General features: G+C 27.9%; 1 protein-coding gene and 1 pseudogene across 3 annotated transcripts; one reads left to right on the forward strand and one right to left on the reverse strand.

The window, feature by feature from the left end:
* The first annotated feature begins 4788 nt into the window (after positions 1-4788).
* On the forward strand, positions 4789-17718 carry LOC149514596 (disease resistance protein At4g27190-like). Of its 3 annotated transcripts, XM_089744501.1 has the most exons (6): positions 4789-5230; positions 5322-5410; positions 6626-6774; positions 6870-9930; positions 12636-13400; positions 13799-14276. In XM_089744501.1, the coding sequence occupies exons 4-6, from the start codon at positions 6898-6900 to the stop codon at positions 13898-13900; spliced, it is 3900 nt and encodes a 1299-aa protein (XP_089600627.1). In that variant the 5' UTR covers positions 4789-5230; positions 5322-5410; positions 6626-6774; positions 6870-6897; the 3' UTR covers positions 13901-14276. The 3 variants fall into 3 exon arrangements, 1 of the variants encoding a protein (XP_089600627.1); XR_016328128.1 differs by lacking the exons at positions 4789-5230; positions 5322-5410; positions 6626-6774 and adding an exon at positions 17397-17718 and having other exon boundaries at positions 6879-9930; positions 13799-14076; XR_016328127.1 differs by lacking the exons at positions 4789-5230; positions 5322-5410; positions 6626-6774 and having other exon boundaries at positions 6879-9930; positions 13799-14076; positions 14225-14276.
* Positions 17719-22398: 4680 nt separating this feature from the next.
* On the reverse strand, positions 22399-24756 carry LOC149514597 (uncharacterized; annotated as a pseudogene).
* Between the last annotated feature and the right edge of the window lie 399 nt (positions 24757-25155).

Consider the following 25155-nt stretch of genomic DNA (forward strand, 5'->3'; position numbering starts at 1 on the left):
ACAAACCACAGGGAGTAGTGAGTTTATGATTTCAAGTTATTTGAACATCATTGAGATTCTTAGAATACATCCAGAAATTAAATACCGTAAATCCAATGTGAGAATCAGATTACAAAATCAAGATTTCGAAATAATTTAACTTTTTCTTGAACCAAATGCATTTTTATTATTTACTTTTTTTTTTCTGCAATGATAGATATAGATAAAAATAACTATGGAATAAAAAAAGACTTTAGATATGAAAAGAAGAATAAAAAAAGAAGACCCGAGAAGAAAAGAAATCATGTGTCATGGCTTTTGTCGGCCACTATGGAATTTAATAAGGAAATAACTATATTGAAAGAAAAAGAAGACTTAGAAGTTTAAGTGTTCTTTTCTCTATATTTTACGTATTAATCTTAACACAAATCCATTGGCCATAAAACCTAAAAAAAAAAGGCAAAAACCCGTTTCTGCTATTAGAAGCATACTGTTCTGTTAATCTCTTTTGTTTGAATTTTCCAGGCAGATAAGTGAACATTCTCTGTTCAATTTCCAACCTTTTTGATCATTTCAGTGTTAGTTTGACTTTTTCTTTTCCCGAGAGTTTTAAGGTTGATTTCTCCTCTATTTTTCCTTCAATTCAAAAAGAGAAGTTCGTTCTTGCATTCAATTGGAGATCGATCAAAATTTAATTTTAAAATTTAAATTTGATTCAAGATAAAAATTAAAATATTCAAACTCTCTCAATTAAGCTTGCTTAATAAAAATAAATTTGATTTTCATACTTAATTTTAAATTTGCTTATATGTTTAAATTTGAATTCAAATTAATATATATATGATAAAATAATAATTTTTAATTAAAATAATAAAAAATATAAAAATTCAATTAGATTTATAAATTATTCGAGTTAAGTATTAAAATGTTCAAACTTGTTAAACAATTCAAACTTGAATCAATAATAATCGAATTAAATTTAAATTTTATCCTAATTGAATTAAAAATCTTGTAAAAATTACTTTATCATTTATATCCTTAGATTTGACATGTATCTTTAATGAGGAAGACATGAAAATAGAGTAATAAATTTTAAAACTGACCGTTAAAATTGGATTATTCTATGATCTTTGAATTACTCTTAATCCAGCAATCATCACCTCATTATAAATGATTTAGCAAGTCTATAAGTTGTCAATGCTTCTTTCTCCAAGTAATTAAGTAAAGCAATTTATCTTTATAGTTCCTTGTAAGAATTGAGTATTTGTTAAGTTCATTACTTATCTTTTTTTTACTTACTTTTTTTTCTTTCGCATTGATGGATACAAATAAAAAAATTTATAATATATTAAAAAGAAAAATAATATATAAGATTAATAATAAATAAATGTTTATAATGAAATTTTATTTCGAATACTATAATTAATTAAAAATTTTTTATATCCATGACTAATTACATGGGGATGGTATAGTCATATGTTACAGGTAAGCTTGTAATTAATGTAAAAAATAATAAATAAATTAGAAATTTATCATCAATTTCTTTAGATTAGTACTGTTTCAATTAATTTGTTGATCGGTAGAACGCCATCTTTTATTTTTCATCTTTTATTGTTTGTTTTGACTGTTTGTTGGAAATCATATTCTATTTTTCTTTCATATTTTATTATTAAAGTAAATCGAGATAAGGACAATAGGTGAAATATCTTTTTCTACATAAAAAACATTAATCAAGTACCAAAAAATTTAATCATACAATGTAATTATTTTGGACAAAATAATGAATTTTGCCGACGTAACCTTCATAAAAGGCTTAATGAATAGCCAAGCTTGCCCAATTTATTGGTATTATTATTGTGTGTTTGTTTCATAATAACTTAATTATATAATTTTCAACTGTATGAAAAATATGCTTATACTTTTATTGTATTTTTAAGCTGTTTGTATCATATGTTTTTTTAACATATCTCAATTCTTCATCTGAAATGTATTATTAATTTAATATAACTTTTTTTTATGGGATGAATCGTGATAATTAATTTTATTACTAATTAGTGAACACGGGCAGATATTTTCGGGGCAGTTCTTTTGCTGTTTTAATTGTTTCCTAGAATGAATTAAGAATGGTCTAATTTACCAATGAGAAATTCTTCTGGATTGATTGTGAATTCCATTTATTGGAGATAAAGAGGATGAAGCAATAGCTCCATAAACAAGTTGGAACTACAAAGGGTGTTTTAATAAAAAAAATATTTATTATTTGATATTTAATAAAAATAATTAATTGGAAAGAAATATTTATATTTAATTAATAAAAAATAAATTTTTTTTTATAATCTGAATATCTAAAAATGTACTTGTTTTATTTTATTTTGGATGTACATATTTTATAAAATAATTAACATATATATTAACTAAATGTACATATATTATAATTTTGATTTAAGATTATTGAATATTTCGAAAATAAAAATAATTTTCATTTTTATTTATTAATATATTATAATTTTGTCACATTATTTTTAATGTGGTACCAATTAATAAATATTTTTGTTATTTTTCGAAAATTTCCGGACAAATATTTGGGCTGTCTTCCATTGCTTAAATAAGAAAGGAAGAATAATAAAAAAAAAGAACCGAGAAAAAAGAAGTCATGGTTCATTGCTTTTGTCGATTACATGGCTTTTGTCGCCCATTATGGAATTTATTAAGGAAATAACAATATTAAAAGAAAAAGAAGAAGACTAAGATGAAAGCAAGTCTTCTTTTCTCTACATTTTGCATAATTATCATAGAACCAATAAATGATTGGTTCAATTGATTAAGGCTTGTCCTCTTCAACAAAAAAAATTTTAGATTCAAGTCTTGTGATAGTCATTTATTGAGATCATCTCGAATACACGACCTACAATCATCTGTTTTAGACTTTCAGGTAAGATACATCTTGTCCTAACATGAGGAGTTGTATAACCTATCTATCCTCGGATTCTTCTTACAAAAATCATAAAACCAATAGTTCGGCCATTAAACCTAAAAAAAAAAGGCAAAAACTAATTTTTGTTTCAGCAGATGAGTGTTTTATTAATCTCTTTTGATCGAATTTTTCAATTAGATAAGTGAACGTTCTCTTTTCAAATTTTAATCATTTTTTATCATTTCCAAACAGTTATTTTAATTAAAATAATAAAATATTAAAAATATAAAAACAAAATTAGAGTAATTAATTATTTAAATAAGATATTAAAATTTAAATTCATTGAATTATTCGAATTCGAACAAAAAATTATTAAATTATAAAATTTTATTCAAATTAAATTAAAAAATTTCACCGACACTGTGTATCATTTACATCTTAAATTTGTTGTATAGGTATGATAAGAAACATGCAAAAGTGGATTAACGTAAAAAAAAATCAACAAATTAAAAATCTATCACGAATATCTTCGGGTTAGTATTGTTTCAATTAATTTGTTAACCGTTCGATACAGAAGCTCCATTTTTTTATTATTATTTGTCTTGATCATTATTGGATATCATACTATATTTCCTTCTTTGACAATTTATTACTAGAGTTAATTGAGACAAAGATGATGAGTACAGTTTTTTTTTTTTTACACATAAAAAACATTAATCAAGTATCAGAAAATTTAATCATACAATGTGGACAAAATAATGAAATTTGACGATAAAAGGCATAATGAATAGCCAAGCTTGCCTTAGATAAAAGCTTCCCCATTTTAATGATATTATTATTGTGTGTGTGTGTGTGTGTGTTTTTTTTTTTTTTTGTAATAACTTAATATATAATTTTCAAGTGTATGAAAAATATGATTATATTTTCATTTTCTTTTTTAAGTTGTTTGTGTCGTATGTCTTTTTAATATGTCTAAATTCTTCACCTGAATTATATTAGTAATTTAATTTCCTTATTTGGTATTAATTTAATTTTTTTATGTGATGAATCATGATAATTAATTTAATTATTAATCAATGAACACAAGGAGATATTTTTAGGCCCTGCTCTTTTCCTGTTTTAATAGTTTTCTATCACGAATTAGGAATGATCTGGCTTACCAATGAGAAATTCTTTTGAATAAGTTGTGAATTTCGTTTATTGGAGATAAAGAGGATGAAATAATAGTTACAAAAACAAGGAGGAATTACGAAAGGTATTTTAACAAAAAATTTATCATTTGATATTGTAATAAAAAATAACTAATTAGAAAGAAATATTTATATTCAAATTAATAAAAAAATTAATTTATTTTTGAAAATTTAATATCCAAAAATGTAATTATTTTATTTTATTTTTTGGATGTACATATTTTATAAAATAATTATACATATATTAACTAAATATACATATATTATAATTTTGAATAAAGATCATTGAACATTATGATTATAAAAATAATTTTTAATTTAATTTTATTAATATATTATAATTTTTTCACTAATTATTTTTATTATGGTACCAATTAATAGATATTCGTGTTACTTCTCGGAAATTTCCCCCCATAAAAGGACAGATATTTAGCTGGCTTCCATTAGTTAGATAATAAAGGAAGAATAAAACAAAAAGATCGCGACAACAAAAGGAGTGTCGGTCACATTTGTTTTTGTTGGTCACATGGTTTTTGACGGCCACTATTGAATTCAATAAGGAAATAACAATATTAAAAGAAAAAGAAGAAGACTTGCATGAAAATAAGTCTTCCTTTCTCTACATTTTTCGTGCCAATCTTAAAATAAATACTTTGCCCATAAAACCTAATATAAAAAAAAAAAAAGAAGCAAAAGCCCATTTCTGCTATCAGAGAGTGTTCTGTTAATCTCTTTTGTTCGAATTTTCCATATAGATAAGTGAACGTTCTTTTTTCAATTTCCAAGCTTTTTGATCATTTCAGTGCCAGCTTGATTTCTTTTTTCTTTTGGCCAAGAGTTTTAAGATTGATTTCTACTCTGTTGGCTTTTCCTTCAACTCAAAAAGAGAAAAAAAAAGAAAAACTTCAGCTGAATTTTGTTTGATTATTCCTTTCTTTCCTTGTAACTTTAAAAAAAAAAAAAAAAAAGCTACTCTTTAATATTTTCTTTCTCTTTAGTTTCCACTTTGTTTGTCATTTTCATCTAAAAAATACCAAAAAAAAAAAAAAAAGAAAGAGAAAAAAAATCCAATCTTCAAATTTCTTTTCTTTTTTTTCAATGATCCGTCATGAATAAATCCTGGTAGATTTAGAACGCACCAAGCAAGGTAAATGCAACAACTTCTCCATTGCTTTCTCTTTATACAAATAAAGTGTGTTTCTTACATTTTTGTTTTATCTAATTTGCAATTTTGTCAGTAAGCAGATCAGATCTGAAAAGGATTGGATTTATTTCTCAAGCAAATTTCCTCTTGAAAGCTTCGGATCATTATTTCTATCTAGAAGTGGTAAGGTTGGAATATTCATTTAACTTTTTTTTTGTCAATATAAAATAAACGACAAAAAAAGTAGGCTGCAGTGGAGTAGAGGGGCGGATAATTTTTTTTTTTTTTTGAGTTCTAGGGTCCTTTGATCTTGTGTTTGTGGAGCTTTTCTAGTTGTGATGGGGAGCCGGAGGAGAGGAGAGAGGAAATGGTGCCATTGGTGGTGATAAGTGGTTGTGGGTGGCGTTTCTAGTTTCTATGGTCTTGGGTTTTGTTTTAACTTTATGAGTTTCTATCAGATTTTAGGAAAACTTGATATGATATGAGGAAAGGAAGGATCAAGGAGAAGACTTGGGTGAGTTTTGAGAAGGAAAACGGTGCCGGCGAGCGGCGTACGATGCTAGCAGTGAATGGTCCTACATGGGAGTTTGATGACGGTGCTATTAAATGATGTAGGGTAGTCCAGAGATTTTTTTTTATTAGGACTTTTTTTTTTTAATAAGTTCACGTAAGCATAACCATGTGGTAATTGAGCATTGGCCATGTGTGAATATCAGTTTACCTCTAATAGTGACCCTACAATTTTTTTTTTTACATTAATGTCACAATTATCCGATCATAATGGAAAAAAATCAATCTAATTTTTTTTATTATAATCTTATAATTAGTCAATTATAAGAAATAATTATATAAAAGTTCACTATTTATAAGTGTGGGTTTTACATTATTTTTTCTAAACCCTATAAAAATATTGAATATTAATTGGTTAATTGTTTCACAATAATTGGAGGAAGTATGTTTCCAATAAAAAATTGTGTAGTTAAGGTTCACCACTTACTTAAGTGTGTACTTCATATAAAACTTTATGTGTTTCATACAATTATGTATTATAATTGGTTACTTGTGTACTACAATTATTGTTAGTGATATGATTGTAAATGATATATTCTTGCAGTAACAAAATCCAACATTTAACCCTAAATGGTTAGATGATCAAAGAAATAAATCTTTGTAATGTTGGTGACTAAATCATAGTTCGGTGTCCAAAATAAAAAATCAACTAAAATTGGTTCACCAAACAAGTAATTAATTATTTTTAAACTGTTGCTTAGCTGTTATAGTATGATATGATTTTTTGGTTTTCTATCCTATCAACACAATTTTTTTTATTTCATGTTTTCTCAGTAATATTTCCTTATAAATTATCTAAAAATATTGTTTTTTATCACGTGTTTTCAGTTTGGTGGAGTGCCAAAGAAAGGTATTTGGTTCTCATACTTTGAATTTTCTTCACCTTGCCTCGTTACGTACTTAAAAAGTGTTACTCGGCAGAAAACTGAAGAAAAAGCAGTTGGTTGTCACACTTTGGACTATCTTCACCTTGCTTGGTATGTTTAGAGAGTTCACCTTCATTATTCTTTAATTTTCCTTTTAGCATCTTCACCATGATTTATCTCATAGCCAATATTTTTATGTTTGGCAGAAGTTTGTTCAACTTGAGCTTGTCAAGAATGGCTTGTGGGTTTTGCGAGTCTGCTGTTTCTAACAGCATGCGAACACTGCTCGTGGATTGGGTGGCGAAGCCAGTAGGACGTCAATTTACTTACATTTGCCATTTTCACCACAATGTTGAAAAGCTCAAGAAAAGAAAAGAAGATCTGAAAAAGGCACGAGATCGGCTGCAACATGAGATTGAGGATGCTGAAAGGCAACTTCAAGAAATTGAAGATGATGTCAAAGACTTGCTATCACAGGCAGACAAAATCCTATCAGACATGGAAACTCTAGAAAATGAATTGCAGCAAAACAAGAGATGTTTCAATTGGTGTCCTAATTGGAGTTGGCGGTATAGATTAAGCAAGAAAACAATAAAGAACACTCTTGTTATTTGTGAGCTTCTAGAGAAGATTACCAAATTTGGTCAACTTGGACGAGTGGGCTACTGTTCTACTAGTACAATTCCAACCATAGAATTCCTTTCGTCTAAGGATTTTATGGTTTCTAAATCTTCAAATATTGCTTTCAATCAGATCGTTGAGGCCTTACAGGATGACAATGTTAGCATGATTGGATTGTGGGGGATGGGAGGGGTGGGCAAGACAACCCTAGTTCGTGAAGTTGGAACTCATGCCCAAAAATTAAATCTGTTTGACAAAGTTGTGATTACTACTGTATCTCAAAAGCCAAACTTTGAAACAATTCAAGATGAAATTGCAAAATACTTAGATTTCGATATGAGGAATGAACGAGGAAGAAGATCAGTGCAAGAACTATGGTTGAAACTGCAGAAGGAGAAAAAGATTCTAATAATCCTTGATGATGTTTGGGCAAAAATTGACTTAAAGGAGGTGATGGGAATTCCAATTGGTGAGGATCACAAAGGCTGCAAAATTCTTTTAACAACACGCCGTCAACAAGTGTGTGATGCCATGGAATGTCAAAGGAGAATACAACTTGGTTTTCTAGATGACCATGAAGCTTGGATTTTATTTGCCACCAAAGCAGGTTTGAACAACTCTTCTGATGAAGCTATTAAAAATGTGGCAACTAAAATTATCAAAAAATGTAAAGGTTTGCCCATAGCTATAGTTACATTGGCAAGTGCACTGAGAGGTAAAAATCATCATAGGTGGAAAGCAGCTTATCGGAGACTCAAAAACCGTAGATTGGGTGACATCGAAGACATTGATCAACAAAATGCTTACCTATGTCTTGAGGTAAGTTTTGATTATCTGAAGGATACGGAGACCAAGGTGTGTTTCTTGTTGTGTTCCTTATTTCCTGAAGATTACGAGATTTATGTAGAAGACTTGGTGAGATATGCATGGGGACTAGAGTTGTATAAAGGTGTGGAATCAATTGAAGAAGTGAGGAGCGAAGTGCTTGCAGCGATTGACATCCTTAAGGAATCTTGTTTGTTGTTAAATTGTGGAGAAAGACATGTTAAAATGCATGACCTGGTTCGTGATGTTGCTTTGTGGATAGCATCATACAGAAAGGAGATTTCTTTCGTGATAAAATCTGAGGTTGTTGAATTGAGGCCAGGGGAAGAATGTTTTGAGCCTTATGTAGCAATCTCCTTCAGCACTAGTCGGATGGTTGAACTTCCTAAAGGAATGGTATGCCCAAATCTCCAATTTCTTTTACTTGGTGGAAGGGGTAGCATGATAACTTCAAATGAATTCTTTGAAGGAATGAAAGCAATGAAAGTTTGCGTTTTGCAATATTTCAGTTTAATTTCTCCAGATGCATTTCAGTTTCAACCGAACCTTCGAACTCTACATTTAGAAGGTTGCAAACTTTTGGACATCTTATTCCTAGGGAAGTTGAAAAAACTTGAGGTTCTTTCATTTAGTCGCTCTGCTATCAAAGAATTGCCAGAAGAAATAGGTGATTTGGATAATCTTAAATTGTTGGATTTATCATATTGTGTACAACTACAGAGAATCCCTTCTCAGTTAATACGAAGATTGTCCAAATTAGAAGAACTATACTTGCATGGTTGTCCATTATTAAAATGGGTGACTGAGAACACAGTTCAAGAAGAAAGCTTTTCCAGTCTATCAGAGTTGAATTCCTTGTCAAACTTGGTCGTATTATCTTTAGAGGTTTCTTCTGAACATGTTCCAAGAGACTTTGTGTTCTGTAAATTACAAAGGTTTTATGTATGTGTTGGCTTTGGCTTTTCCAAATTTTATCGAAGGAAGATGGACTCGGAGATCTGCCCATTCTTGAGATCTTTAAAAATTGAGGGATCTGTAATAGAGGCATGCAAGCAGTTATTTGGGGATACAGAATCTCTTAATTTGAAAAATGTGGTGGGTTGCCAAAATCTTGTTCCAAGCTTGGAGTCGGGCCAAGTGGTATTTAGTAAGCTGACTTCTCTGGGCCTTGAGAGTTGCGAGCATATGAAATGTCTCATTGATACTACAAAGCAGCAGGTGCTAACCAATGCAATTCCATTTCTACAAAGTCTTGAAAGGTTGGTAGTTAAATCTTGTGATGAGATGCAAGTGCTATTTCGGATTGCTGAATTGAGGAGCATACAACAAGGACCCAGTCATCATGCAAGCTTACAAAGTTTGAAGGTTGTAATAATACACAACTGCAATAAATTGAGATATCTCTTCCCAACGTCTGTTGCTAAAAGTCTTGGACAACTGGAAAAGCTGAACATATACGGCTGCTTGGAATTGGAAGAAATAATTCCCAAAACGGAAGTGTCAAACATCAATCTCCAAAGTCTAAGGGAAGTATATGTACGTGGCTGCAATAACTTGACATCTCTTTCCTCATTGTCGCATGGTCAAAGTTTGGAGAAATTGACAACACTTGGGATTCGAGATTGCTCTCGATTGGAATATACTTTTCCAATCTCAATGGCTGAAGGTCTTCCACAGCTGAAAGACGTTACATTGGAAGGTTTGCCTGAATTAAAAGGAAGGGGTGGAAATGACATTGTACTCACGCTGCCATCTTTAGGAGAGTTGCGTGTGGCTGATTGTCCACAACTGACTCCTTTTATCATTTCGGCAAAAATACAGGTAAGCCTATTTATTTGTGTTTTTACTCTTTCAACTATGTTTGGTATGAGGAATAGAAAGAGTGGAAGAATAGGAAGAGAGAAGAAAAAATGGAAACTTAATCCATTTAAGTTGGGAGAAAAAATTCTTTTTTTTTCTCAAATAAAACCCTTTTTATAATTTTTCTTCTAAGCATTTTTTTTTCTACTTTTTATCTTTGGAAACAAACATTAAGAAAGTAAAATAATTTGACTACATTCTGTTAATGTCGTTGACTGAATTTTTTTTTTCTTGATAAATTGGTGATCAAATCATTTTCAAGTGCTACAATATTTAAAAGATAGCCTTTGTATCACTTTGAAAAACTAATGTGAATCTACTTCTCCCTACTTAAGCAGGGATCATTAAAATTTCAATTGTGGACTTTTAAGATAGCTGTCACTACTAAAATACATCAAGCATCTATAAGCTTTGTGCAATATTATTTTACTTTCATCCATGATCTTATGAAACTCAAAATTTTCATTTAAACCTTTTAAAATATTTTAAATTCATCTATTACACCAATTATTATTAAAAAATTAACAGAACAAATCCATTTTATTGTCACATGGATGTGCATATGACAAGAATTTTAACTTAAAAAGTTAAAAAAACTCACCTTTTTATCACGTGTATGTTTATATGGTTATACACACACATGCACAATATTTTGAGATGACAAATTTAGTTAAATTTTAATGATTGACTTTTAAAATTGATGAATTTGAAATATTTTAAAAAACTTGTGAATGAAAATTATGAGTTTTAATTAAAACCATGAATGAAAGTGAAATATTGTACAATAATCATGGATGTATGGTGTAATTTACTTCAATTTTCATTGACATTTTCTTTGTTAGTTGTCTTTTTCTTTATATTTGAAGTAGGAATTGTCCATTCTAAATATGTTATTACTTTTGATTTTCAATTTTTAAGAAATTCCTATAATTAGTTTTTTTATATCGACCTCATTTACTTATTTTAATGTTTTAGGAGATTGAGTTTCTAGGAAATATGTAGCTAGGAGATTTCATTTTAGCTTCAATTAATTATTACATAAAATGCTACATAGTCATTTCTTCTCATTAAAAAAAGCCTTAAATAATTAATATCACAAATTTGTTATTTTTTATCATAAAAACACATTGTTCATACTATTTAGCATTATATATCTACTATTTTTTAATATTAAAATTAGTTTTGATTTACTAATTACGATTGCAAGTATATAATTTTTTATGAAAATATTAATAAAAAATAAATTATAATTATATTTAAATATTTCATTTTAAAAATCAATAAATTATATATAAGATAAATTTAACATAAAATTAAATCAAATTCATAAACAATAAGATTTAAATTTAAATTTTAAACATCAAATTTCTGAAAATTTTTTTTACCACTAGATCAATGTTTTATTATTTAAATCAATAAAAAATAATTTAACAAATAATTATTTAATTACATTTGTATTGATGAAATGCATTGAAACAATGCATTTCATATCTTAATGATGATTTTTTATCTGATTAATCCACTTATCTTAATGCATTATTTTTCAAGTCACTCAAATAAAATATCCAAAAAGATCTGAGGGATTTTCTAAGTATTCCTTATTGGATTCCGGTTTTCTAAGGATTCCCTGTTGCTAGCATAACAGGGGTTACAGAACAATATTATTCCAGTTTTCTAAGGGTTCCCTGTCTCTGACATGCATATCAGGGAGTCCAAAAATAATAGCATGGTAGCACAGAAATTTGTCATTTCTTCCCATTAAAAAACCCTTAAATTATTAATACCATGAACTAAAAAACCCTTAATATCACCATTTAGCACTATTGGGAGTAGAGTGAGCTTTATTTGGTCAAAACAGAAAAACCAAGCTGAACTAGGTGATTTGGCTTAGTTTAGTTTAACGCAAAAACTTTTCAAACCAAACTGAATTAATAATTTAGTTTTGAGTTGAAAATTAAACCAAATAAAAAAATTAATTAAAAGTAATAATATTTTTGTAAATATTTTAACGCATATAAGAAAATATATTTCTTTAACCATAATTCTTAGAACAAACTTTATTTCTTAGATATATTGAAAAGCCCTTTGTAGTATGTACTAGTACTTTGTGTTTTTAAACGTTTCATATATATGGATTTAATTTTATTCATGATATATTACTAATCTTTTCAAACTGTTGTTTTATACTTTAATTAAATTATTTGTCTTTGACTTAAATTAATGAATTGAGAGTATTTCATTTATAATTATTTTTATTACAATATTATAGTTAACCAATCACAATTAAGAATTATGTAGCCACCACTTAAAATGTGGCTTCTAAATAATTTTTTTATGGGCCCTGCACAATATTAAATTACAATTAGTTAATTGTACTACATAATTATAAGAGATATGGTCCAAAATTAAGGATTTTTCTAAATTTTAATTGATTAGAATAAAAAATTTAAGAAATTTAAATTTTAAACTTAATTCATATTAGATTTACTTATATTGGTTGTTTCATTTAATCATGATTTAAATGGATCTTTAAAGCAATATGTTTAATTTAATGATAAGACTATTAAAATCAAAATTTTATATAAAATTTAAAAAAAAAAGAATAAATAAGTTTTTAGTTATTTTTTACAATTTTTTGAATTAATAGTTAAATGATATGATTACAGGTGTTACAATTTAAGGATATGAGAGAAAAGAAGCAATCATGCAATATGATAGTTCCTAAATTAGGACAAAAATTGCCAAATATGGAATATTTAACCATCATTAATTTTGAAGAGTTATTTGATGGTGGATATAATCTTTCAAGTTTGAGGGAACTAAGATTGTATGATCTACCTGAATTATGGGTGGCTTGGAAAAATCCCATCGAAGATGTCTACTTTCAAAACCTCACTGAATTGTATGTCATTAGATGCGGAAAGTTAAGATATATCTTATCACCTACCATCGCTCGGAATTTGCCACAATTGAGCTTTTTATGGATAGAAGAGTGTGAGGAATTGGAGCAAATTATTGAAAAGGATGGTCAAACTTCATCACAAGGTCATCATCTCCAACCTATACGCATCCCTAATCTGACTCAAATACGCATTTATTCATGTGAAAACTTGAAATGTCTCTTTCCGGTGGGTGTTGCTCATGGCCTTCCAAAACTACAAATTCTACGTGTTAACGATGTCTCCAAATTAGAACAAGTATTTGAACAATCAGGAGATGACGCAAATGGTAGCGAGGAAAAAGAGAAAGTGATACAGCTACCTCTATTGGGCACCTTAGATCTTGAAACTTTACCAAATCTTGTGAGCTTCAGCCCAGCGGGTTATCATTTCGTATTCCCATCTTTGCAATATTTATCTGTGAGAGGTTGTCCCAATATAACCACAAGCTTTAGTGTTGATTCAGAGCAATCTGGGCATGCCAAAACAGAGGTACGCTACGCACCCTAACTCTCAATATAAAGTATCAAAAGCCGCCCTGCCTTTTGTATAGCTGAACTTGGATTAAGCTTATGAACAGAGAGGTTTATCTGTTGTATACCTTTCATGCTTTTATTTCCTCTTTTAGCTTTACTGATGATGCAATATTATTCTCGTCTGTTCAAGGGAACTTGCTATGGATTTCAATTGAAATTTGTCATCCATGTGTTTGTATTAATTCCTAATGAAATTGAAAATGTAAGTGGCTGGCAATATTAATTCCCAATTCTATTGGGTGGCAATCTTTCTTATTGGTTTCATTCAATGGTCCTTGTTGCGTTATTATTTCAATTTACTGAATTATACACGCTTCTTGTTCTTCACATGCCATGCTTTAATTTGTTTTGCAGGCAATCCGATCAATTGATGAAAATATAGTGGGAGAGTCTACTAGAGCTCAACAAACAAAATGGCCAATTGGTAGTGATATAGATTGGGGCTCTTGGAAATGAAGTTGAAAACACACCTTTTTCAGAGGAGGGACATGAAGAAATGAATGTGAGTTTCAGAAGATGCCAGTGAATGAAGCAGTTCCTAATTTGCTGCAGCATTTCACAAACCTTTGTCCCAACTTCATAGAATTGCAGCCAAATATTGCGATCATATTAGAATGCAAATTTCTATGAAGGTACATAAGATTGCATTCCTGTTTATTTATGTCTTGTTTTTATCAGCTAAAAGTTTTTAGTTTGTTGTCCTTTCCACTAGCAGACTTGAAAACATGGATCTTTAAAAACATCAATGCGCACATTTTAATTGTCTTTGTGTTTGTGTAGGGAAGTCACGCGAAAGTTCATCGATTCTGAATATCAGTGGAATAGTATTTCTTCCTCCCTCTAGACATTAGACAAATCACATCTTATTTAGTGGCATAAGATTTGCTATGAGAACTGCATGCATCATAATTTCATTCAGTTAGATTGATTTTTTTTTTTCAAAACAGCTAGTCAAAACTAAGTTTCCCTAGTTGATGTTCTAGAGGTTGCTTTACTTAAAGAAGGGACGTTATTGAGTTAAATACTTGCTAGAATACAAATAAATAAAAACAACTAAGTTGATGGAAAATGTTGGACTGAAATGGTATGTGTATATATGCTCAGCTTAGCAGTCTCAGTCATTTCTTGCAAAAGGAGAATTAATCTTGATATTAAAAGTCAAAACTTAGAATCCCATACATATTTTACTTTTTTTGGGTGTAATTTTATCACTTTATTATATTTTTATGTAATTTTAATCATTTATGGATTAAAATAGAATATTCCTCCCAAAATTTATTTTTTTGTTATATGTTGTTGACATGAAAAATATTTTTATTTTTATTTTTATTTTTATTTTTTAAAAGTTTCACAAACGATAATATAAATTCGAAAAAAATAAATAGGAAAATTTGATTTTTTTTTAAATTTGAGTTTATAAAAATTTGGAAAATTTTAAAATTTATTTAAAAAAAAAACAAAGTATATGTTTTGAAATTTTATTTTTATTTTAAAAGAGAACAGGACTTGAAATTTTTATATGAGCTTTTCGTTTTGATCATCAACCTGAGCTATGCTTTCATATCGTCTTCTTCTGTTTAATTATATTAAAGATAAATTTTAGTATTGTATGTTTAGTGGTGCTGTTGGAATCGAAATTTGCTCTCTTTTAATTTGTTTGAGGAACTGGGGAGGAATGCAAGCAATAATTTGTGGAAAAAAAAAGGAAAATTAATTAGATTAAATGACAGAATAAAATGCCTAATAAAGATGTCTTATTGACATCCGATCAAGTATATTTAATTTTATATTTTCATTAATCAGTGATGATTTAATTTTTAAATCAAATTTGATTTTTTTAATTTGATTGATCAAACTTTTAATCCCAACGTTCAAACATGAGTCTAGGATTCCTTGAGAACAGCTTAGTCTCGGTATTAGCCTGCTCCTAATTACAGCCAACATCATCGGGTCCAATTGGCTCTGTTTACAACATCATCAGGGTCGTATCGTATTACATCAAATGGATCAAAAAATGAATCAAAAGAAAAAGAAAAGACCTAAATTACTAAAGCTGAATCAGAAGAGTGGGGAAAAGAGTCTAGTTGGTCGAGTTTTCTCTCTTTTATGTCTTCCACTAAGCTCTCTGTTGTTAAAGTAATGTTATCTTATTTTTGTTAAATATTGAATTTTTATGGTCTCAAATTTGAGTTAGATTTCCTTCATCTATTATTAATTGATTTTAAGTTTAATATTTAATATGTTATTAAAACCTAGGTTCTATTCTATTATTATTGTCTATTACTCTTTTTAAGTTTGTAGTAAGATCTAATGGTAATCCTTGTTAATTATGTAGCTTGTTTAAATTAAATAGAAAAACATTAGAAAAAAATGTAACCATTAGAAAAGAATGCTACCAGAAACTGTTTAATTAACAAATAATATCTTCCCTTTTTTATCAGAAAATGCGATAAATTGAAAATTGTAGGTTTGATGTTGACATTTAAGAAAAACTTGGACACTTTGCTGGCACTTCCTGCCACTTTTCATGTACTCTTAACATTTACTCCCTAAACAAAATTTAACAATTTGTTTGAGACAATTGATGAGAATTGTGACGGTTTGATCTTGATACTCAACTTATTTGTTGAGTAAAGTTAATCATTTGACTGATTATCAAGTTAGTATATAATTCCAAGTGCATAAACCGATTTAAATTTTTTTTATTTCACAAGAATTTTAACTTTTTTTTTTAATATATTATTGTTAATGGAACTTAAAATGGAACTTAAAATGCACAAGTCAAAAGAAACCCTCACTTGTATTAGAAAATAACAACTAATTGCTTCCAGCCAAAAGCAATTTAGAAGCTAAGGTACAACAAAAAGTTCATGACAGTTAAGCACATACTCAATATAAATTCACTCTTAAAAACATTAAGTCTCCATAACGATTTCATCTTTAAACTTCTTTACAGTTAAGCATGCGCATGTATGTTCATGCATGATACTAACAACAATAATAGCAATATAAGAGACCACAAAAGAGAGCTATAAAAACCTCAGACACTATTACCTTTTGACACCTAGCTCGTCTTATGCTCAAGCTTGGACCTTGGTCCCTTAGAAGCCATTAATTAATAGATGAATTGCGGGAAAAGTGAAGACAAAGAACCAATATATGAATTAGTTAAGTACTAGAAATAAAGTTAAATTCAATAAAAAGCATAGACAATGAAAAACACTAACTCACATTTGACAATGGTTCATAAAATTGTAAAATGGCTTATTGCTAACACTAAATGATGTTAAATATATTAATTCAAATAGCCATGACCTTAATTAGAAACAGAACAAAAGATTCTCAACTTATTTATTACAAACAAACCTCAATAAGAACATAGTAAATTTAAATATGTTATTTGTTGGCTTAAAAAAGCAAGCAGTTTCACTTCCTTTGTACCATACTGTATCTCAAATAAGATGATTTGGTGTTTCAACAAATTGAATCGACTTTCTAACTGGCTCTAGTTCATCACAAATCAAAAGTACATCACAAATCAAAGTTTAAAATTACAGAGAAAAGATACTTGACGGAAAATTTAAAACACTAAAATGAATTTCAACTTTTCCTTTATATTAAGACCTAGAAAAAAAATCAAAGTTCTGTCTAATTTGTTACAAATTGGAATGAGACTGTAAAAATAAAATTCAAAATTGAGATGGTGGACATTTTAAAGAGAGCATGTTTCATGACACATAATTTCAAAGAAATTAGAGATTTCATATTTTTCAAAATTAAACTTTTCTTTGAATTGTTCAGCTATTCAGTAAACGCCATCATTGTCAGTTTCGACAAATTCAAACATGTCTTTTTAATTCTTCCTTTTTTTCAATTTCAATGCCATACAAAAAACTAAGATTATTAACAAAAATTAAAAAACAAAAAATTCACCTGAAGCTTCTGTGGACAGGTATTGCTCGAGCAAGGCAACGGACAGACTGCCACGAGCCAAGTAAGCTGCGGCTGTCAACCCATTATGCATATTGCCAATCACCAATGCATCCCATTTCTTCTCCTTTAGTGCTTGTGTGGAACTAACAAAGATTAAAAGAAGCATCAGTTTAAAACTATATATAGTTTCACCTGAAGCTTCCTCGATTACTGGTTTCTGAGAAATTTTGTCACAAATGATGTTGTAGCAGTGAACGGTGGCTGACAAAGGCCATTGGAGGAGGAAGTTCGTTGGATGTGAGGAATTAAGGATAGAGAAGACGGATGAATATCTAGTGGAGGGGGTGGGAACAGAGAACCGTGAGTGAGGGAGATAAATGTTAAGAGAAGAGTTAGAGATTTTATTCCTAAATGAAAATCACTGATGGAATATCAATGAAACTTTCGTCAGTATTTTCAAAACTGATTTAAAATTAAAAATATAAAATTTTATTTATTAATTTAAATATCTTTTTTTACATATAATTTTTCGACCAAAATTATTTACCAACAAAATTTTTCATAGGTATTTTATCAATCAAATGCATATCTATATTATTATCAACAGAATTTTTTGTTCGCAAGTACAACACCAAATTTTTATAATTGCACCAAATATTAATCGACGGTATATCAATGGAAATTATTCCATTGGTATTTTTCTTCAGTTATCCATCGACATTCCATCAATAATAAATTAATAGTTTTATTTTTCAATTTTGTCAATAATCCATCGGTACGGTAATTATTGATAAAAATAATCTATCGATAAAATTCTTTCGGTAATAAGTATATTTTTGATAGTAGAATTAATGAACCAAGAAATATTTTCATAATCATTTGTTAAATTTAATAAACGAACATAAATAAATATAAATCGAGTATGTTCACAAATTGTTTGTGGAACATTATATTAGTTTTTACTGACGAACAGAATATGAATAAATTCTATTATGTTTGTGATATATTTATTTAATTAATGAACCTTGAAATGTCATTTATAATCATTTGTTAAATTTAATAAACAAACATAATTCGATCATATTCATGAATTGTTAGTTAAACATTATGTCCGTTTATCTCATAATATTATATATATATTATTATTAAATTAAATAATCTAATATGAAAGTGCGATTAATGATAATTTATTGTGAAGAATAGACCTTATAAAAAGTAAAGGTATGATAAACCAAATCTTTTAAGGTGTTGGATAGATTTGACAATTTAAAACTCAATATAATGATATAATATGAATATAATTAAAAAAAAAAAGATATAAAAATAATATGGGTTAAAATTTTAATAAAAATCATATATGGATTTAACAAAAACTAAAAAATATTTTTTTGTATTTTTCATGTTAATATAAAATGTAATACCTAATTCTTTATAATTCACAACATTAATACACGAAATATTTTAGACGATATAAATATATAAATTATCAAATCAAGTTGGATAATTGGTAAATTAATCTTGTATTACTTTTATCAAACTTTCGATCAGCACAAACACTATGAAATACATACTAAATACATTAATTAATAATTCATATCGAAATATAATTGAGTCAAAGAATTTGTGATATGAAATTTGAGTTCAACTTGAAGCAAAAAAAAAATTTTATTTTAAGTTAGATCAAGTTTAAGTTCAACTTGATTTCTTATAAGTAATTAGTACAAAATTATAGGCATACCATACAAATATAGGATATGGAAAAAAATAAATTCACTTAAATTTGCAATCAAAATACATCTAAGCATTATAATACTCAAATTAAATATAATTTACTAATTGAAGTGATATTAAAAAATTAAACTTACTAAGAGTTTATCTGTAAAGTTTACTTTCATATTCAAATATGTGTTAATTTAAAAAATATAATAATGTTTAATCTGATATTTAATTTAATTGATTTGTGTAATTTTTTTAACAAATAATTTTTTAAAAAATTTAAAATTTAATTTTCAACACTTGCATTCTACTTGTATTATTCTCAAATTAAAACCTCGCTTATACTAGAAATGTAACAATGTCAAAATAATTAACTAACTCTTAATTTAGATTTACATCGGCACCTTAAAATTAAAATAGTTTTGATAATTGTTGTTTAACTTTTCCTTCTAAAATTACTTGAATATAAGGAAACTCAATTCTTTTTTTTTTTTCCCATTGACACCCAAGGATATTTGACTGGGATATAAACTAAAATTGGATCCAATTCGAAATGTGCCTTAAGCCTTTAAATTTTATTTTTACATCTTCAGCAATATTTACTCTCTTTTTTTTTTCTCTATAATCTAGTGTGGACTCTTTTAGACGTCATCATCTGCAACTTACAAAATGAAGTGTCTGATTTGGGGAACCCATCTTGAAAAGAAAGGACAAAGCATAATCAGGTCCCCACAAATCCCACATGCAAAAGTTTGTTACCACTGCCTGCCTCTACCTGACCCATTCACCACCCAAACCAACAAAGAAAATGAAAAGAAAAAAAAAATGGAATTCCTTCAAAATCCCATAAGCAACTATCAAGCAGCTAGCACATCAACACCAAAACTAACATATACAACCTAGCCAAGATTTCGGATGAAATGTGTTTTAGATTTTTATTCTCTTATTAATGATATCAAACCTTGGTTGACATTTTTGTGTTTTTAAGATGATAAGAAAGTATTTTCGATCATGTATAATTTGATTGGATTATTTTTCTATTGATGGATGATATATTTTTATATTTATGCAATTGAATTTACTTAATTATATAAGATTTTACATCTAATAAATAATGATTATACTTTTAATAATCAATGATGTGTTATATCTCTAAAAATGAGTTTAGATGTACATGGGTGTTCATGTTAAGTATACATGATGTAATACTTTTTTTTTATTTACAATTACATGGACATGTCATATATAATATTATATTAAAACATACATAGAATTTTAATAAGGTTTACTTATGTAGATGTTTAGGTGAATGTTTTTCTTTTAACACGTAAGAAAATTCTTAATTTTTTTTTTATAATGATATGTAAGATATTTCTTACTTTTAAACAATTTATAAAAATATATATTTAAATTTTATTTAATTATCCAAAACTTTTAAATTTAAGTGAAGGGCCAATTTAATTATTTTAAGTTACTAGTAACAAAATCTAATTTAAATATATTATTTTTTAAAAATGCATTAATATATATATCTTTTTCAATTTAAAATTTTCAAATATAGCTATATATTATTTTTTGAAATAGGTTTTCTAATAATATAAATATATATCTTTTTAAATCTAAAAATCTCAAATGTAATCATATTTCAAAATAGATTTTTTAATAATTTAAATATATGTCATTTTAAATTTGAAATTTTAAAATATAATTTTTACTTTTAGAGATTTCATAATAGCCTTTATTATTTGATTATTTTTAAATTTAAAAGGACCAAATATCACACAAATTTATTCTTTAATGATACTCTCAATGTTAATTCTATTTCTCTAAATTTTTTTTCAACCTTTGTGCTTGCAGGGAAATGATTTTAAACTTGTGATCTGTACATCCACGTATTAAAAAATTAAAATCAATGTTTTTTTTTTTTGCAATTTTTATCAAAACCTTGAATAGTTTGTTTGTTCTTGAGTATATGCATGGATCTTATAAAAATTCTTTGTCAATTGCTGGTGTTAGAGCCGAAAAAACAAATCATCTAACACAATAATGACTCTTCTAAGGTATTTCAATAATTGAAGGTAAAAAATATTGATTTAATTGTTTAAGAATTGTTTGTTTGTTTTATTTATTTAATTATTGATTTTGTTGGCTTTGCTTTTATTTATTTATTTTTAAATTTATAAATAAAGCCATATGACTAAAATACAATACTAATTCTAACATAATTGTTTTATATAAAAGTAAAATCATGTTTACTTATTTGAAATTAAGTTTTTATAATTTAATTATTTTATAGTATTATTGGTTTTTTTCCTAGAAGCGAGACAAAAGCAGTAAAAACAAAGGGCAAATTTTTTTACCTTTGAAATTGATTATGAAATCCTGTGAATGGAAATTGACACATTCCCATTAAAACCTTTGTATAACAAATTTTTAAAATAATTATTTAAAATTTAATTCTATTAATTAAAATTTAAAATTATTTCATTTCAGTTTTTACAATAATACAATTTTACTTCAAATATAAAGTGTGAAACAAATATAAAAATTAATTTGTTAAATCTTATAGACGTTGAAAATCAAGATATTACTAAAATTCATGCGAAGAATATACATTTGAATAAGCTATTATACATATTATTTAAATATTTAAAATCATTATTTGTTTCAAATAAATAAAACTTATCTTACAATTATATAAACTTACAGGTGTATAAAAATAATTACATAAGATGAAATGACATAAATTGAAGAAAGTTAATTTGAAGTGATGAAACTTTTAGTTTTCAATTTAATATTTTATTGGTTAACTAAATAATACTATTTGTATATAAATCTTTTGGACATTTTGTTTTTTTTCTCAAACATTATTATATGTTTTGAATTTTGAATTGTTTAACAAAAAATTTATTTTATCATGTTTTGATATTTTAATTATATTATTTGTAATTCGCATATATATATTAAACATCTAAGTGATTAAATAATATTAATTTATATATCAAAATACATTTAAATAAGTAAAATAATCTATGTATTGCATAGGTAATAAGCTAGTGACATGTATATATAAATTTGTTTATGATGAAAAATTTTACAATCTATATATAAAATGATCATTACAAGCATGCCGATAAGGAATACTATAAGAAGTGGGAAATTCTATTCTTGTATGATTCAATAACTCAAAGTCTAAGACTTGAATTTTTTGTTTTTTGTTTGTTTTCATGCTCAATCATACAGGGCGCATATTAAAGATACAAAAGAAATGGGCCCAAGAGATTTGATATCTCTTTTTAAGTATTTTATAGCATCAAATTGAGATCAGTATGCTCTACTTCACCAACTTTACAATTGGCCATGGTTATTGCAGTTGCTCGGTCAATTTGAACCATTGCTGGTGGAACGAAGAGGCTATGGTAAGGTCGATAGTACATATTGAACCCGCTAGCTCCTGGCCGGATAATTGAATCTTCAAAGCTTGCCTTTAACACATAACAAAATTATATATGAGCAACTGAAGAACAAATCATCATGAAAATGGAGATGGTGTAATTTGTTGTTTAAGCTCACTTGATAAGCTAATGATTTGAGGTTTGGCAATTCATAATTGTAATAGATTAAAATGGATGGAGGGTGGTTGAATTTTCAGCTTGAACACGTTCAAGTAGTTGGTGGGGCTAATGTGAGAAAATCTTCATCAAATACCTCATTCTGTTTGATGCTCTTCTTGGACTTTGAATCCAAACTTCATGTTGAACATGAAGGTCCTTCCCTGAAAATGATACAAAGAAAACATAAATGAGGAAAAACTTACTATCAATTATGATAATTTTTCTTTGAAGTACATATGAGAAGAAACAAAGAGAAGTCAGGATTTGAATCTTAAACTTTAATATTCATTATGTTTAAAAGATAAAAATTAAAATCAAATCTAAAATTTTGGGAGCCAGGTTTGAAATTGAATGCTCTACCAGTGCTACTTGAAGCAGCTTCAACTTGTCCATTGATGGAATGAGCAATGGGAGGATATTTGTTGTGAATAGGCAGGCCTGGAGCATTCTCTAGAGAGAAGGGATATGATCTCTTCAAGCCAGCCACCTAAAATTTATAGTGACCAAATTCACACACAAAAAAAGCAACCCTGTTACTATTACATAATATCAAGGTCTAAAAGAGAAAGAAGCTGCACTCTTAAGACATCTAGAAAAGATGAAAAAAAAAGGGAAACCTAATTCTTTATAAAACTCTCGTATAAATCTAGTTTTTTTTAGGTTAATTCAGCAGGCAATTTTCCCACTGTGAAAGGTGATGTCTAGAAGCCTCTATAATTAAAAAAAAGAAAGAGAAAAAAAAAGCAAAATGGTGTAAAATTCAGACCATAAACCTGATTAATTTCACAAGTAACATCACATTAATAAATGGAAAGAGATATTAAAAACTAGAATTTATCATTGGATCAATAATAAGCTATACATGATTGAAAATTGAGTATATACCTTCTCCTCTTCAGGCAATAAAGGTGTACAATTTCCATAATAGCTTTGGCTTGAAGGGGTCTCCATCTGAAAATTCAGTACAGTTGTTGATGAAGCTCTAGATGACAAATTCACCTACATAAAAAATAGAATTCCATTAATTCACCAAATTCTTTATCGATCAACGATACCAGAAATGAAAATATTTTTGCAAAAAATAAATTAAGGATTCCAACTATTACAACACAAAATCAATTTTCTTACCATTGAAGAAGAAGGTTGTTGAAACGGTTGTGCCCCTCGTATCAAACTAGGCAAAGGCCAAATGGGTTCAGATTCATACGGCAAACTCAAATTTGTCCTGAAAGCCAATCCAGGATCCAACCCAGAATTTTCTTTTTCAACGTTATACTACAAGAGCTCAAAAATTTATGACCGTTGTTAACACTGTCATTCCCAGGAAGTACTGCTGCACCAGCATGCCACGCTGGAGAACCATTGCATGTCAATGGAACAGTGTTTATTGAACTGACAATATCAATATTTTGAACAGATAAAGATGCTCTAAAGATTGAATTTGGTGGTTAAAGATCAGCAGGGAATGGAATTGAAGAAGCAGAAGAAGAACAAGATTGATTTGAAGGATGGAAATTTGGGATTGGCAAATTTGGGATGTAAGTGAAGATCACTGTATCTGACAGTTTTCAGATTTTCTTTCAAATGCCTTGTTTGTCCAAGGGTTCAAAAAAATTATATACTAAAAAGTTGTACATTCAATTTTTCTTTTCAAAATTCAAAACCATGCAAATCTTTAGCTTTGCTGTGAATATATTTTTGTCTCTCATTTCTCGCCCAAATCCTCGGTCCACTCTTTCTCTTTGCATTCCTATAGTCTCCAAGACCCTCTCTTTCAGCTTTTTTTTTTTCCTTTTATTTTTTTCTCTCTCAATTTATGTTTCCAAAGTTCTAAAAGAAGCTGAGTTCTTGGGTTACTCGGCAACGTCACCTTAGCTTTATTTTGCTTTCATTTCGGGGTATCCCTTGCTGGCTTTGCGACTTTTGGACCTACTTGCGGGACCCTTACTTTGTTCCCCAACATATGCATGGAATTCAGAACCTATTTTATGCCTTTCAAGTACACTGGCTACTTAGCGTTCTACTTCTTGAGAGTTTGGCTGTCAACATTTTAGTTATATTTCCGATCAGTAATGCATTTCATATTTGAATAATGAATTAAATTTTATTTAATTATATAATTAATTTAAAACTCAACAATTTGGCCCGAATTAACCTAAATTCTATTATCCAAATTTAGAAAACTTAAATATCAAATTTAAAAAATTCAAATTCAAACAGTGATTTTTTAAAAATTTTGAAATACCTTAATCCGTTCGATTATCATCTTCTTAAAGTATAAAGCTGGGAATACAATAAATATATAAAAAGGTTGGATTGTTTTCATCTTCAATTTCCTTTTCCTAATAAGGATGTTGTTGGCAATTGGATTACAAAAGGTGGAGATGGAATTGATTGATTGGTTTTTCTGAAGTTAGGCATAGATTTTCTTAATTTGAATGATGCTGT

The sequence above is a fragment of the Durio zibethinus genome, chromosome 15 (assembly GCF_047325235.1).
Source record: "Durio zibethinus cultivar Kanyao isolate XHJ-2024 chromosome 15, ASM4732523v1, whole genome shotgun sequence".
Taxonomy (NCBI): Eukaryota; Viridiplantae; Streptophyta; class Magnoliopsida; order Malvales; family Malvaceae; genus Durio; species Durio zibethinus.

Bases quoted from the DNA above. Each gene is read 5' to 3' on its own strand.
- LOC149514596 (XM_089744501.1), top strand. From the start codon at position 6,898: ATGGCTTGTGGGTTTTGCGAGTCTGCTGTTTCTAACAGCATGCGAACA. The intron at 9,931-12,635 runs GTAAGCCTATTT...ATATGATTACAG, and splicing joins TCATTTCGGCAAAAATACAG to GTGTTACAATTTAAGGATAT. The intron at 13,401-13,798 runs GTACGCTACGCA...TTTGTTTTGCAG, and splicing joins CTGGGCATGCCAAAACAGAG to GCAATCCGATCAATTGATGA.